This window comes from Astyanax mexicanus, chromosome 15 (assembly GCF_023375975.1).
Source record: "Astyanax mexicanus isolate ESR-SI-001 chromosome 15, AstMex3_surface, whole genome shotgun sequence".
Classification (NCBI taxonomy): domain Eukaryota; kingdom Metazoa; phylum Chordata; class Actinopteri; order Characiformes; family Acestrorhamphidae; genus Astyanax; species Astyanax mexicanus.
The window spans coordinates 23,878,346-23,893,440 of NC_064422.1; the positions used below are offsets into that span (position 1 = coordinate 23,878,346).

At 37.8% G+C, this 15,095-nt stretch overlaps 2 protein-coding genes across 2 annotated transcripts in view; one reads left to right on the top strand and one right to left on the bottom strand.

Annotated features, from left to right (window-relative positions):
* The window catches only part of maff (v-maf avian musculoaponeurotic fibrosarcoma oncogene homolog F), a 255,539-nt gene that overhangs the window by 205,145 nt on the left and 35,299 nt on the right, over positions 1-15,095 (bottom strand). The window lies entirely within an intron of this gene.
* snx29 (sorting nexin 29) overlaps positions 1-15,095 on the top strand; it is a 189,647-nt gene that overhangs the window by 140,905 nt on the left and 33,647 nt on the right. Inside the window, exon 19 of the mRNA XM_049464910.1 lies at positions 5,081-5,221. Coding sequence (XP_049320867.1) covers positions 5,081-5,221 — 141 coding nt within the window. The remainder of the gene's footprint in view (positions 1-5,080; positions 5,222-15,095) is intronic.

The window sequence follows — 15,095 nt, forward strand, 5'->3', positions numbered from 1 at the left end:
TTTAATAGAGATGAATTACTGTAATCATTTCATTTGACAGCTCTTGTATATTTTTGCTCATTATTCAGAAACATGCTGCTGTTATTTTATCAATAGTTTATGTTCATGTTTAGCATATTTCAGAGTCTTATATCCGTGTAGACGAACGTTACTGGCTGATGTATCGTCAGGCTGTGGCTCCGTAATCCTTTATCAAAGATGTGCTTTGATTTTTGAATCTTGCCAGTTATGACATTTAGCAGGAATTGATAGTTTTTCTCCTGAGCCATTCTTAGTGGAGGAAAAAAAATGTGTAATTAATTGAACCGATTCCAGTGATTTATGATGTGTTGCCAGCGCCATTATCATGTTTAACGATGATTTTATTTGCGGCAACAAAGCGTCAATTTCCGCTGGCATGCCGAGTCCTGGCCCCTCACATTCACTTTTTTGTTAAAGATAAAGGAAGAATTAATTTGCAATTACTGAGGGGGAATGATTGCTCTTTAGAGGATGATCTGTTTCCATAAATACGTATGCTAATGAGGCCACCTCAATGCGATTACGCTTGCTTTAATACACCGTGAGTTTGTCATTTGATTTCCTTCGTTTGAGAGTGTGGATCTGCGTGGAGCAGACTTTGGGTGCTCTTTATAGTTGTGACGGCGTCTAAAAAGCTCCTTTGATTAATGGATACCGTGTCTGATCATTGGTTGATTAGATTGTGTATCAATGCAGAAAAGCAGCTTTTACTGAGCTTAATATGATAAAATGATTGCTTGAATCTCATGAGTATTAGCTTTGAACTTTCTCTTCAATTCTTGTTTAATTTACAATCCTGTCAAAAAAAAAAAGTTGAAACACAATAAACACAGTGTTTCTCACGTTTGCTTAAAGGTATATTTTATTGCCATGCTCAATCTACTCAACTATATTTCCTTTTTTAATATATATCCATTCCTAAAAAAGTTCAGGTAGTGTAGCATTTGCCTCTTTGTAATTAGCTATTTCTTAAGGGTGTCCTTTAGCTAAAATTCACTTTTTCTTGTGCTTTGTAAAATACAATAGGCCTCTCTGAGTTGTTTATGCATGCTCATATGAAACTCTTCCTCAACCGCCATTGTCTGCAGTAGTTAGTAAAAGAAAATTCTCAGAAAAGTACTGTGTCTACGTCAACCCGTGAATTAGTATTCATGGCCTCGCCCCCCTATGAACAGTGATGGGAACAGCATGGCCGTACATTTCTGTGTTGTGTGTGCAAATAACACTTCAGTCCTATATGCTTTGCCCAGTAATTCAGAGCTTAGGAAATTTTTTTTAGAATTTGTCTATGGAACACCACCAGCGAAGTACAAGTAAGATAAGTAGATGCATTTTTGAACAGTTCTGTTTACACTAGTAAAAAAAAGTACACTGGGGTGGATTTTTACTTTCTGAACTTGGACTATTCACCTCTGTGTGTAAGTAACTATAGGTTTAAATAGGATCTCCGGTGGATTTCACGTTTTAAAGAGACTATAAGACTAGGTCAGTGGCTGAACTGCACTTAGCAGGACATTGCATGTGTTGTAAAGAAACATATGTGCCTCCTGGTGTCGCAGTGCTGTTAGTCAATCAGAGGTGATATGTTGGCATGTATGAATATTCATGAGCAAGAGCTGAAATCCTATCATTTCTCTCACCTCACTCCTCCACCGGACTAAAGCAGCGTTATACTGGATCAACGGAGTACTTTTTTTGTTTTGTTTGTTTTTTTCCCACAAAAATCAGCTCACATGGCATTCATGTATACTAGAGGCGACAACTAGACATTTTAAAATGAATGAAAAAGTGATGGAATGAGACCTTTAAGACTAATTTTACACAGAGGACACTAAAGACCAGGTGTTATTTGGTCCCATTGTTTCTGGAAACTTTTGTTAGAGTTTCCAATAATCCAGGGTTATCATTGTCACAGTCTACTTTTCAAAAGTAGACTGTGGCTTGGCCTTTATCTGAACCCACTTCTTTTGCAGCCATGCCTTTAAAATATTTGTGCAGCATGTGGTTTTGCATTGTTTTGATGAAAAATTCATGGATGTTCCTGGAGCGAATATGTAGTCTTGAAGGTAGCAGATGACCTCAGTGCACTTTTCTGCATTAATGCTGCCATCAAAGACGTGTACGGACATACCCACATACCGTGACGAACCCTGACTGTTGGACTTGCTGATAACAGTGTGGATGGTCATTTTTGTCATCATTTAATGTTCCCAAAAATCATCAGTATGCCTTATAATCCAGTGCATCTTATGTATGAATTCTCTCAGTCAGGTATTAAGAAGCAGTAAAGCCACTCTGTTGAAGTACAGCCTTATACAGGAGTTTCAGTTTAGTTCTCAAACATCGTGACTGAAGCACTATTGCTAAATCTGTGTAGGTTAATGTCCAGCACTCTTTTGACTTTAAAATATATATATTTTTAAAAACGTTTAGTTTTGTTTTATACTTAGCTTAGCTTTACTTAACTTAGTCACCACCCACCACCACCACCCAGTGGCGAGGCCTGGGAAATTAGAAGGAAAACATGGTGACATCTCTGTTCCTTACTAGTGTCACATAATGACATAATAATTGATAGTGCGCCTTGTAATACGATGTGCCTTATAGTGCGAAAAATACTCAGTGAAATTGACTTTGAAGCTCCGTTAATTAGATATGGATACCAAATGTATAGCTTACTGCTTGTGTCTGTTCTATGAATAATGTATTTTCCTATTACTCTCATGTTTAATGGGATCCAGCTCTTGGAGTTAAATATATTTCTGATGTTTGTGTGGATAGCATGTGCAGGGTTTGGCATCTCTACTATGAGTCCCCATGGCTGTTCTCCAAGTGCTGTATGGAAGTGCGGATCTTTTATGTGTCCTTTAGCCATTGATGTGACAGGAGAGATGCCAAAACCAGACCCCTGTCCTGCTTTGATGTAGTGCACTTATTTAACTCCCCAAACTAGTACAACTCACAGTTGGAGATCACTGATACGTCCCTGTCATTTACACTGCAGCACTGAAGTTTATAGTTGTGTGTGTACACAGAATATGCATCAGTTTAGGCACCTTTGCTCATAATATATGAATGACTTTAAAAGTAAAAATTGGTTCTGACACAAGAATTATAAAAAAATATTTCAGCCAAATCTCTTAGTTCTGCAGTCGTAACAGTAAAAATTAAATGATTAAATCTCTTATTGTTCTAACATCATAATAGTAAAAATTAAATGATTAAATCTCTTATTGGTCTAACATCATAATAGTAAAAATTAAACGATTAAATCTCTTATTGGTCTAACATCATAACAGTAAAAATTAAATGATTAAATCTCTTATTGTTCTAACATCATAATAGTAAAAATTAAATGATTAAATCTCTTATTGGTCTAACATCATAACAGTAAAAATTAAATGATTAAATCTCTTTTTGTTCTAACATCATAGTAAAAATGAAATGATTAAATCTCTTATTGTTCTGACAAAATAATTGTAAAATACTGTTATTAAATATTTTATGTTTTTTTTTTATCTCATAACAATAAATATGTATGTAAAATCTCTGGTAGGTCTGACCTCATTTTATTAAAAATAAAATTGTCCAATCAGCTTCCGACATCATAAAAGTAAAAATAAAATACCTTTTATTAGGGGTGGGCGATATGGCTCTAAAATAATATCACCATATTTCAGGGTATTTTTGCGATAACGATATATCTGGCGATATAGGAAAACTAAAATAAATCATTAATTTCAGGAATATAGTATAATAGTATAACAGCATAATCATAATGTGGCAAAATAAATAATAAAGCATAAAATAATATAATGCAGCAAAAAATATTGCAGAATATTTAGTGCATGCTCATAAACTGCAAACTAAAACAATCAAACCAAACATTCACTTAAAGCTTCACAGTAAATAATAGACTACTTTTAAGACAGAAAAGCCCTATTATCACGATATGGATTTTTAATATCATGATATTGCTATCACGATATATTGTATACGATATAATATTGCCCACCCCTACCTTTTATCATTGATGACTGACATTTTAATAGTGTAAATATCTAATAATTCTGACGTCCTTATAGTAAATTTATTAAATTGTATTAAGTAGTCAAATATCTGATCTTTCTCTCATAGTAACAATACTAACAATGAAATTCGTTTAAATCTTATTTCCAACTGTTTAATGGTTTCTAATGGTTATCATTAAAAAATTAAGTTTTGTCAAATTGTTGGTGCCGCTGAGAAAAAAAAAAATCAAATCAAATCTCTGATGTTTTGGCCATCATAATAACATAGCGACAGTAATAGAAATCTGATGATGTTTATTGTCTGTAAATCTGCATCAAAGAAAGTTATTAAAAAATGGTCAGACACACAGTGCCTGATGCCTCACTGTTATAATTTTGAGAATAATTTAAGACTAATTGTTTTTAGGCTTTGCTGTACATACATAGTTTTGTAAATCTGATAATCCAGAAAGAAAGAAAATTTCATATACAGCTGAAAGCGTTTTTAGATTAATTTGTGCTTTTGAATAGTAATTTCTTTTTCTTGCAATTTCACATAAGACCATTCTGAACATCTGAAACACTGAATTATGCAGAGATGTTTAAACACTGACCTATCATGACTTTGTACACACACACACACACACACACACACACACTCAACAAACAAATGCACACAGTCCAGTGCTGTTCATCCCCAGTGGAGATGCTGTGTGAGAGTAAGTGTGTGATGTTAGTGTGATCAGAAGGTCTATGTGGTTCATTTGAGTGAAGGCTACAGGGCACTGAGGGGTGAGAAGAGAGGTAGGCGTGAAAAAGCATCAGTCTCCTCAGTCGACCTCTTTATCCTCTTTATGTAATTGACCACCTTATGCACTTTTCACTCATCCCTCACGCATGTCTGACTAACACAGTCAAGCAAGTTCTGAATGTGAATGAATGTAAACATTTACATATTTGGCAGATATTATTTCAAAGTTTTTTGTTTGGCTTTTGATAATTATTTTCACTTTTTTCATAGTTTTTGGTTCATGGTTCATGTGTTTTAGGTGTACATCAGGATCTTGGACAACGAGTGGAATGTGTACCGGCGCTACGCTGAGTTCAGATCGCTACACAACAACCTCCGCTCCCAGTTCCCCCAAGTCGACACTTTCAGCTTCCCTCCCAAAAAAGCCATTGGAAACAAGGTAAGTGCACATGGTGCATTCTCACGCTCTGATTAGAATGCTTCAGATCTAAATCAGAATAGTCTGGCAAAGTGAATTCAGTTTTATAAAAGCTGCCAAAAATGCTCAAATGCTGCCACACATCATTGTTTTTACTGTTTATATGCTTTCCTAATGCAGAGGTTTACCCATCCCATACTTTTGGGCCTTCAGCCAATCTCTGTATTTATTCGGTTTTATTAGCTCTATAAAATAAAAGAGTGAAGAGTCACACGTATAAAGAGGACCAGATTGAAATCTGTCTCTTTTCTGTGAATTAAGTTTCTTTCCATCAAAGTGGAAGAGCAGATTCTATAGTCATGGGGTGGGTGATTATTACAGGGTTCATACGGTCATGAAACACCTGGGAAAGTCATGGAATTTAAAAAAAAGCAATTTGCAGACCTGGATAAGTTTAGGAAAAATAAAAATACCTAGAAAGTTTTGGAAAAGTCATGAAATCTTCACAATGGAACTCTCAGGAATTGATTTACATTTTTGTATTAAAGATTGGGACTCAACATTTTACCTGATTCATTTTAGACCTACTATAATCCATTTTGATTGTTGTTTTAGTTGATTTTTGGTTTTATTGTCCATGTCTGCACTGATGTTTTAAAATCGTAAGGTCATTAAAATTTGCCTTGAAGGCATGGAAAAGTAATGAAAAAATAATTGAAATTTATTGGAGAACCCTTTTATTAGCATAGTTGCAAATGCGTTGAGATATGAAGCAATTTTGTTTCATTTGATTACTAGAATAAAAGCTGCCATTTTTAACATGGGGTTTTTACACGTTTGTAAGAAAAAGCAGTTGTTCTTTTCAGAAATCGCCACTGAAGATTGTTTAAACTGTGGAACTACAATGACGTGGATGCGATTTCTGACTGTGTCTATTGTCTGCACGCACAATTCTAGACCAGATGTAAATAAGAATCTATTCCTACGTTCACATTACCAGGATGAAGCGACCCAAATCAGATTTTTTCTCAATGTGGTTCAGGTCTTATTTTTTCAAAAATCTGATTTGGCACATTCACACAGCCATGAAAAAATCAGACCTGAACCACATTGAGAAAAAAATCTGATTTGGCACATTCACACAATGTGGTTCAGGTCTGAATTTTTCATGGCTGTGTGAATGTGCCAAATCAGATTTTTTAAAATCAAATTTGAGTCACTTTAATATGTGGTTCTAAACCCGATATGTATCCGATCCATGGACATGCGACATGAATGTGAACGGTCAAATAGAAATGTATGTGTCTTTTTGCTTTTACGCATGCGCTATGTGCTTCTCTCTCGTACCCACACATCTCTTGGTGCAGCTGCAGCAAAACAGCAAAAGCAAACCACCTGGCCTTTTTTCACCTCCTTGACCTGAGCATGAACTTCAGACCAGCTGTTTGCTGTTTCTCCACTTATGAGCTGCTAACGCATCCATTTCCCTTTATAAAGCTACGAGTTGTCTCTTAAATGTGAAGTTTTTTCATTATTTTTTGTTTGTGAAGAAGGTGACGCTTATTCGCGTATCAATGTGCGCATGTGAGGCGTTTTGGGGACTGATTTGTTCCCATTACACACATTACACACAGGTCACTTACATTTGTGAATGTGAATCGTCAAGATAGCCAAATCTGATTTGTAATGTGAACGTAGACTCCAAAGATCTTTTGTGATCAGATCAGTCAAAGCAAGATATCCCAGGTGTAAACCAGGCCTTGCTATGCATGTGCACAATTGGTACATTTATTATTAAACTGCATTAAAGTTGTTGTTTTAAGAATTGACAATGCTCTTGTAAAATACAGGAAAATTTTCTTAGGTGTTTGTAAAATATTGACACCTTACTCCAGCGAGGTTGTTGTAAAAGTGGTGCTGTGTATCAGTGACACTGTGTATCCTTGTCTATTCCACCCCCTAAACAGTTTCTTTCCTCTTCAGGTGTAATATTTTTGCTATTTTTCATCTTTTCCATGTCTCTGTCCGGTCAGGTGACCTCGCACAGAGTAAAGGGTGGTAGATTGGTTTGGCGGGGTGATCCAACCCTCTACCCTGCAGCCCATCAGAGTCATCAGAGGAGCAGGGCCACACAGGCTAATGAGGCTGGCCCCTCTCATCCCCCTCCTGGCTTTTCATTTCCCTTCTTATTTTGTGGCTCAGTTGAGCTGGTGGACGGTAATTGGCCCGTAGCTCCACTTCCTATTTTTCCCACGTGTGATTCTGAGCGGGTGCCAGACGGGCCTGGTGGCCTCGGTTCAACCCTTCAAAGGTAGACTTTTTAGAGCGTGAAAGACAGAGCTGATTCACCAGGACAGCATCAGCCTGCCTCCTGCCTCAAGGACCACCAATCAGAAGAGGCAATCAGCCCTTAGGCAGCTGTGCTGAGAACTTGATGCTGCTCTGTGAAGAACATGAGGAACTGTGCAGCATCCTGAAACCAGGTGTTGCTTTTTAACATAAAAAAAAAAAACTTAAGGCAGGCTCCCAAATAGGGCGCCCTTTAAAATGTTCCTTATTAATTGGAGATTAAACACTGTTTGATCCCTGGAGTCTAATAGAGCAGAAATGGCCTCACTCTCTAGATGAGTTGAATGGATCGCCCTTTTCCCCATTACTTATTAGTGCGATGCTCGGTGATGTGACAGAGCTGGCAGTTAGGCTGCATTTACACAGCAGGGAAAAGTGGCACAAATCTTACCTTTTTGATTATTTGTGACAAGGGCTGCATGATATTGGAAAATGGTTATGTTTCCAGTGATATATATCACAGTATTAAACAATGCAGGGCCCATGACGTCACCAGTCCAGCCCCCACCCTGGCGCCGTCTCACATCTGGACCGGTCAAGAGCTGAATCAGAGCAGAGCACTCAAAACCCGAGGAAAACAACAAAACAACAGTAATCGGCCCTTTAATCAGGCATTTAAATGGCTTTTTAAAAGGGAAATAAGAGTGTTTTCCTCGGATTAAAAACGTGAATTCAGCTGTAACTGAAAATATCTGTGCAAAACTGTGCTGGACTGAGGTGCACAGCTTTTGACATCTGCATTTACAAGCACATGCCCAACCACGTGGATTGAGGTTACCTCGTGTTTACTCCAGCCCCCCCCCAGTGTATCTACTTCTTGTGTCTAGAATCAAAACATTGCAACATAACGTGTTTGATTGAATTACATTAAGTGACATTGCACGTCTTGCGATGTGACTATTGCGCATGCGCACATCCAGATGATGATGCTTAAATGATATATCATGCAGTCCTATTTGTGACGCACTGAATCTGACTTTTACTACCAATTTGGGCCACTCACAAATGTGAGTTTGAACATCCACATCGGAATTCATGAGACATTTACAGCGCCCTCCATAATTATTGGCACCCCTGGTTAAGAAGGGTTTTAATATATATATTTTTTAATTATACAGGACAACAGTGCAAAAAAAGGTGAAAATCGAAGCTTTAATTCAAATGTCTTTATTTGGTTGGAAATAAAATCACACATTAAAAAACAAATATTTTAAATGCAATCATGTCTCTCTTCTTCAGCTCACCCCACAGCTTTTTTTATTGGGTTGAAGTCTGGGGACTGAGATGGCCGTGAGAGGAGCTTGATTTTGTGCTTTGTGAAGTATTTTTGAGTAGATTTGGCCTCATGTTTAGGATCATTATCTTGCTGAATGACCCAGTGACGACCCATCTTCTGCTTTCCGGCAGAGATTGGGATGAATTACTAATTAAAGGTTCCAAGATACTTTGATCCACTTTATAAACTACAGTAGAAATGGCATAAATGGTTCTAATACATTTACAGTATTTACAAAAAAAACTGTGAAGGGTGCCAATAATTATAGAACAGGTAATTTTATGAAAAAAATATATATTTTTTTAATTCACTTGATTGAAGATTGCTTTTTTTTTTCAGAGTGGGATGCTTCTGATTGCTTCTGCAACAAAAAATAATTAATTTTAAGGCTTTCAACACTTTTTAACTAGGGGTGCCAATAATTATGGAGGGTGCTATACCTCAAGCAGAATGAAACAAAGACTGTGTGGGGATGGGAAATGGGCATGACTAAACCAGAAAATGGATGAAAGTAGTGAATGATGGTTTCAGTGGTATGAAAGCGAGGTAGCAGACCTCATAAATATTTGTGATGTGTCTGTTACAATAATATTAAAAGGCCAATGTGGAAAATAGCTTAAAATAGCCTAAAAACGATGTACAAAAAAAAAAGAAACCATGGCTCAGTGTGGTATATTGCTGAGCAAATGCTAGCTAGCAGAGAAGTTTGCGATACTCTTAAGTTTTTCCTGTTTTTCTCAAGTTTCTTTGTGTAATGGTGACACATTCCTGGGTGCTGACCTCTGAGTGGTGTGTCTGATCCAGATAGCGGCTTGGTTTTGCTGATGCAGAGGAGCTTCTCACTCACTGTAAGCAGAAAGCCTCTCTGTGTTCTCGGCCTTTTGTTGTAGAAGCGCCGCTAACTGCTTGTCACCAAAGTGTTGGCAGGAACTTTGACATGCAAATCCAACTGGAGTGTAGAAGCCCTGAGGGCTCTGTTAGAACAAGAAAGTGAGCGAGAGAGAGAGAGAGCATGCGAGGAAGAGAGAGAAAGAAAGAGACCCTTTACAGTGTAATGAGCACAGCAGCGGTGGTTTGATGGTAACAGAGTTTTTTTTTGTTGTTGTTGCTGTTGATGTTAGTTGACCGTCATGTGAGTTTTAATCCCATTACTGTTTTCCACGACTGACCTTCATCATCATCATCATCATCAGCAGCAGCATTAGCAGCAGCAGCATTGCTTTAAGTGTTCCTTACTTTGGTGAAGTGTTGAAGTACTGGACTCACCTCTTGATGCATCTTATCCTTACAGCTTGTCTTGTCATTGACTGTACTAAAGAACCCCTGAAGAACCCTTGATTCTATACACTTCTTTTACTCCTAATGGCGTCTATGTTGCACTGAATGTGGATGTGATTTCTGCTGGAGTCACTTGTCTGTTCAGATGGGCGATTGTAGCCAGACCATCATCAGGGTCTCAAACCAGCGATTGGGTATATGAAGATTGCACCAGCTTTATTGGAAACATATCTGAAATTCTGCAGACAAGCTGGCTCTTTGCAAATAAGATTTAGGTTTTAGACCTGTTACGATCCTTTCTGTTGCCAAGAATCTAAGAAAACATAATTAAATATATTGTCTGTTTTGTCAGGTGCAAGCCAATGCAAGAATGTGTTAGATTAATTTACTTTTACATGTTTATTATCCTATTTTCTTCCAATTCGGATCCAACACACTCTTATTGACTTCCCCTAATAATAGGGTTGCAACCTTTCAGAAATGACTCCTGTGTTCTGACTCCTGTGTTCTGGTGTTTTTTAGTAAATGTGTGGTCAAGACAATTAGCCAGCAATTAGCCATAATTAAAGCTTAAAATGCTTTATCACCAATGAACACATTCTCTTATAAAGTGCAGTTAATTCAATCTTAAATGAGAATGAGAGTTTGTGTGTGGAGTGTGAGACAATGAACTTTTAATCTATATAATAAACTAAATAAATTGTGAACTTAATGTAACTTTATATGTGCATACCTTTATGGCTCTCTTACAATCCTGGGGACAGTTTTACATAAAGAGGGAAAAAAAACACTTGTACATGTTTTTTTAACTGAACTCTGTATTCCTTAAAAATATATAAACGTTTATTTATTAACATATTAACTGTTAATCCATTAATATGATTTGTTCTTTAAATGAACGTATAATACATTTATATAGGCTAATATGGCTGTGTATTATATAAATTATCATTCATTTGACTTTTAAAGTTCTCTATATCCTAAACAGTCAAATCGCAATAGTACACTGAAATAAGCTATATCCATGCACTGACATCTTCTGGCAAAAGCACAATCAGAAAGTAAATCAATGGTTCGATATGGGACATGACATTTAATTGTCAAATAAAAGACAATTCTGTATTTTACGTGACTGGTGGCAACCCTACCTATTACTAGTAATGCTAGTAAAGCTTACACTACCCAAGGTGCTGTACATAAAATGTCTAATGCCTACACATAAATACATACAACCAAAACACATAGGTAAAAGAAATCACTTAAATAACGTATTAAAATAAGTATCCCAACATAAAACAGAAATAAAATAAAGAGTGCTAAAATACAAATTAACTCTTTCTTTGCTCAGAGGAACGTGCCGAAACCCAGCGCTGATGCATCAGCTAACAGATGCCTGTGCTAACTAACATCACACTATGAGTGATGTGGGCAGAGAGAGCACCATCTACCCACCCAGAGAGAGCAAGACAAGTTGTACTCTCTTGGGCAGCTGATGGCATCAGTTTGAATCCTGTTCATGTAGCTTGCCATCAGCTGCTGGAGCCCTGAGAGAACAATTGGGTTGGGCAATTGGCCTTGTAAATTGGGGAGGAAATGGAAAAAAAAAAATTAAAATATTAAAAGAAAAGATCTCAAACTGAAAATCTAAATCTACCTCATTATTCACAATTTACTACCTAAAAACATAAACTGAAGCATTTGGGAAAAACCCTCACAGTCCCCTGACCTAAATATCATACAACATAACATTCCAGCTACAAGATCTACTGGATCGACTTTCAACAGACAAAAAAAAAAGTCTTGAGCCTAGGTTGCACAAACTTTTGAATAAAGCTGTAGCTGCTCCTCCATTCTCCTGCTTTCTGGACTCCTGCTTTCTCAGCAACTCAGGGCTCATGTCTCCTCAGGATCATATTCTGCCACTAAGAGACCAGCTTATTATCGCTTCTTAACAAGGAGTCTCTGACCTGTCCCTCAGCATGATTGTTAGGCCTAACTTAGACCTGCCTATGTCAAGTATGTTATCCTGTAATGATGAGGGAAAGCAAACAGAGGTGCCAATTGGAAGCTCTCCAAAACCTTTCTGAACATATGCACTGCTGCAAATGGGGTCTTCCTCAGCCCTGGATCTCACCTCTGCCTGAGTGAATCACATGGTATGCCATGGTAAGCCACGGCTCAGTTAATACTCTTAGCCTGCTTTCACCCATAATTGACCAGTTTTATGCTGTCAAATCTTTATATACATCAGCAAAATGGGAAAACATGGAAAGCTGCTTAAACAAGCTATACAGGTCCTGGAGGGCTTCCCCTGTTACATGGACAGGAATGGATGGGGCTGGATTAAAAATCTAGATGTTAAAGATAAAGTCTTTGGAGACCTCTATTAGAGTTTTAGTGATTAGTTGAAACCCTTTATGGGGTTCCATTATGGAAAAGGCCAATACATTGTTTACTTAAAACAAAAGTGCTTTACAGTTATTTGTAACTAAATGTAACTGATAACTATAGACTAGGATGTTTTTTTACTTGTTTTTTGGGCCTTAAAGATCCTGTTTCGAAATGTTTTTGAACATCAGGATTAAATGATGAGATCAAGCCACAGAAAGTTTAAATACACCCAAAGCTCATTTAAAACAGATACAAATCCAATCCATTAAACCACTTGAGGAGATGGGCTATGTTATAGCAGTGTAAACATATTCATTAATTTCTCCAACGTTTGACAGCAGAAACTCGTTTCTAATTCAGTTGTTTTTGCCCATGGTGCGACAGAAGTTCACATTAACCAGTTGTCACCTGCCAATGTGAATGCAACGGGAGTTAGAAGAAATGTGCAACGATGTGTTAAATAGCAAATTTCAATGCAGCAAACCACCTTTAGCAAAGCACATAAAGAAGTTGAATGAATAAACAGCTGGCTGGCGCATAATGGGTGCGTTCACATTACTAGGCTGAAGTGACTCAAATCTTATTTTTTTTATGGCTGTGTGAATTTTTTCAAATCAGATTTAAGTCACTTTCGTATGTGGTCCTAAATCGGATACGTATCCGATCCATTTGCTTTTTTGCATGCACATAGGCTTCCCACTTGTGACCTTTTTTCTCCTCCTCGACCTGAGCATGTACTTCAGACGAGCTGTTTGCTATCCACTCGAGCAAAAAATGCTCCACATATGAGCTGCAAATACATCTATTTAACCTTTATAAAACTAAAAAAAAGAAAAGTCGTCTCTCAAATATGATTTTTTTTGTTGTTGGTGAAGACAGTGATTATTATACATGTATCAATGTGCGCATATGAGGCGTTTCAGGGACACACATTACACACAGATACAGCTCACTTATATTTGGAAATTGCGAACCGTCAAGATAAATCGGATTTGAGCAGTGTGGCTTGTAATGTGAACGTAGCCAAAAATTAGATTTGTGCATTGTACCCCACACAGCAATGCAGTTTCAGTCAGACTAACCAGGGATCTATTTGACTACCAAATGTTAAATGCATTTGGTTAAAATCTTCCCAGAATTCCCAGAGCCCTGAGAGACCACAATTGGCCTTGCTCTTTCTGGGTTTGTAGATGGCGCATGCCCCACATCATATATATATATATATATCAGTGGTGTGCAGTGAATATAGTGGGTACTCTTTCTGCAACCACCTCCCCATATCCCCCCCCCCACCCCGCCGCATGAATCTGATTGGTTAGACTGTCCTTTGACTTTGCTAAGGGCCCTGCTAGGAGAAGGGCCCACGCAGACACAAGGGGGCAGAAGCCATTTTAAAAAGCTTTGATAGGTTAAAACCGCCTTCAGTCAGATAAGAGTCCAATAGCAACTGAAAAACACAGACTAATGCTTTGAATTAGTTGCTGTTTTTTTTATTTTAGCTGATGTATAAAATAAATTCTTACACTTACAATAGCTATGATATATATTTCCTGATTAAAACATATAAAAATTATTTACATTCATTTATTGCACCCCTTTTCTGAAGGGTTAGAAGGGCCTCACTGCACACCACTGTTTATGTATATATATATATATATATATATATATATATATATATATATATATATATATATATATATATATATATATATAATCTTACCAGTGTACAATCCAGATACTTGCCACATTAATCAGTAAAGAGTTGTAACCACAGTTGCACTGGTACTATAGCTTAATTAAATTAGATTTCTCAGTGTAATACGCGTGACAGGTTTTAGAGTAAGTACACTGCCGGAGTTCCCCACACAACCCAGGGAAATCCCAGCGCTCTCAGCTCTCGTGAACGAGCTGGAGAAGCTCTGTGTTTTGGGGCCGTTCCTGGAATAGGAGTCGTGTGCTGTGAGGGAATGTGTGACCGAGTACTGCCGGTCTCCTTGCGTCCCACACCCCCCTCACCCTCTCCCCCACCCCGTCTGCTCGGGGCATGTCAGGCCTTTCCGCACACAGCTGTTCTGACAGCTCCTCAACAGCTGATTTGTCAGGGCCCGGACCCAGCTAAACGTGCTAAACGTTCCCGAGCGTGCTTCTTCAAATCTGCCCCAACTGCAGCCAAGCCCAGCCAGCCATGCTGAGAATGATGACATCAAAGAGCATAGCTGTCTACTCTCTCAGTCAAACTGTCACCGCCTCGGCTCCTCAGCCTCCACTTCTTTACAGCTCAGAAGATCCTTATCAGGACCGTACCGTATCCTTACAGTCGCTGTACTGAGCCTGCGCCCCCTCGGCCTCGCACGAGGACTTTTAAATAGGGAGTAAATTGTAGTGGTTCTGTTTAAGACACTGACAGAGAAACGGTAGAGCTTGTGTCTCCCTATAGTGATAGTCCACCTATTGTAGCTTAAACCAAAGCAGGTTCCATAAAATTCCAAATCTAAATTTAATTAAATTTAACTTATTAGTAAGTCGATTAAGTCATTTATTTTGCTTATATGGTCTTTAGCACTGAGTAATTTTCTCCCATCTTCTATAATGCTGTTTGTT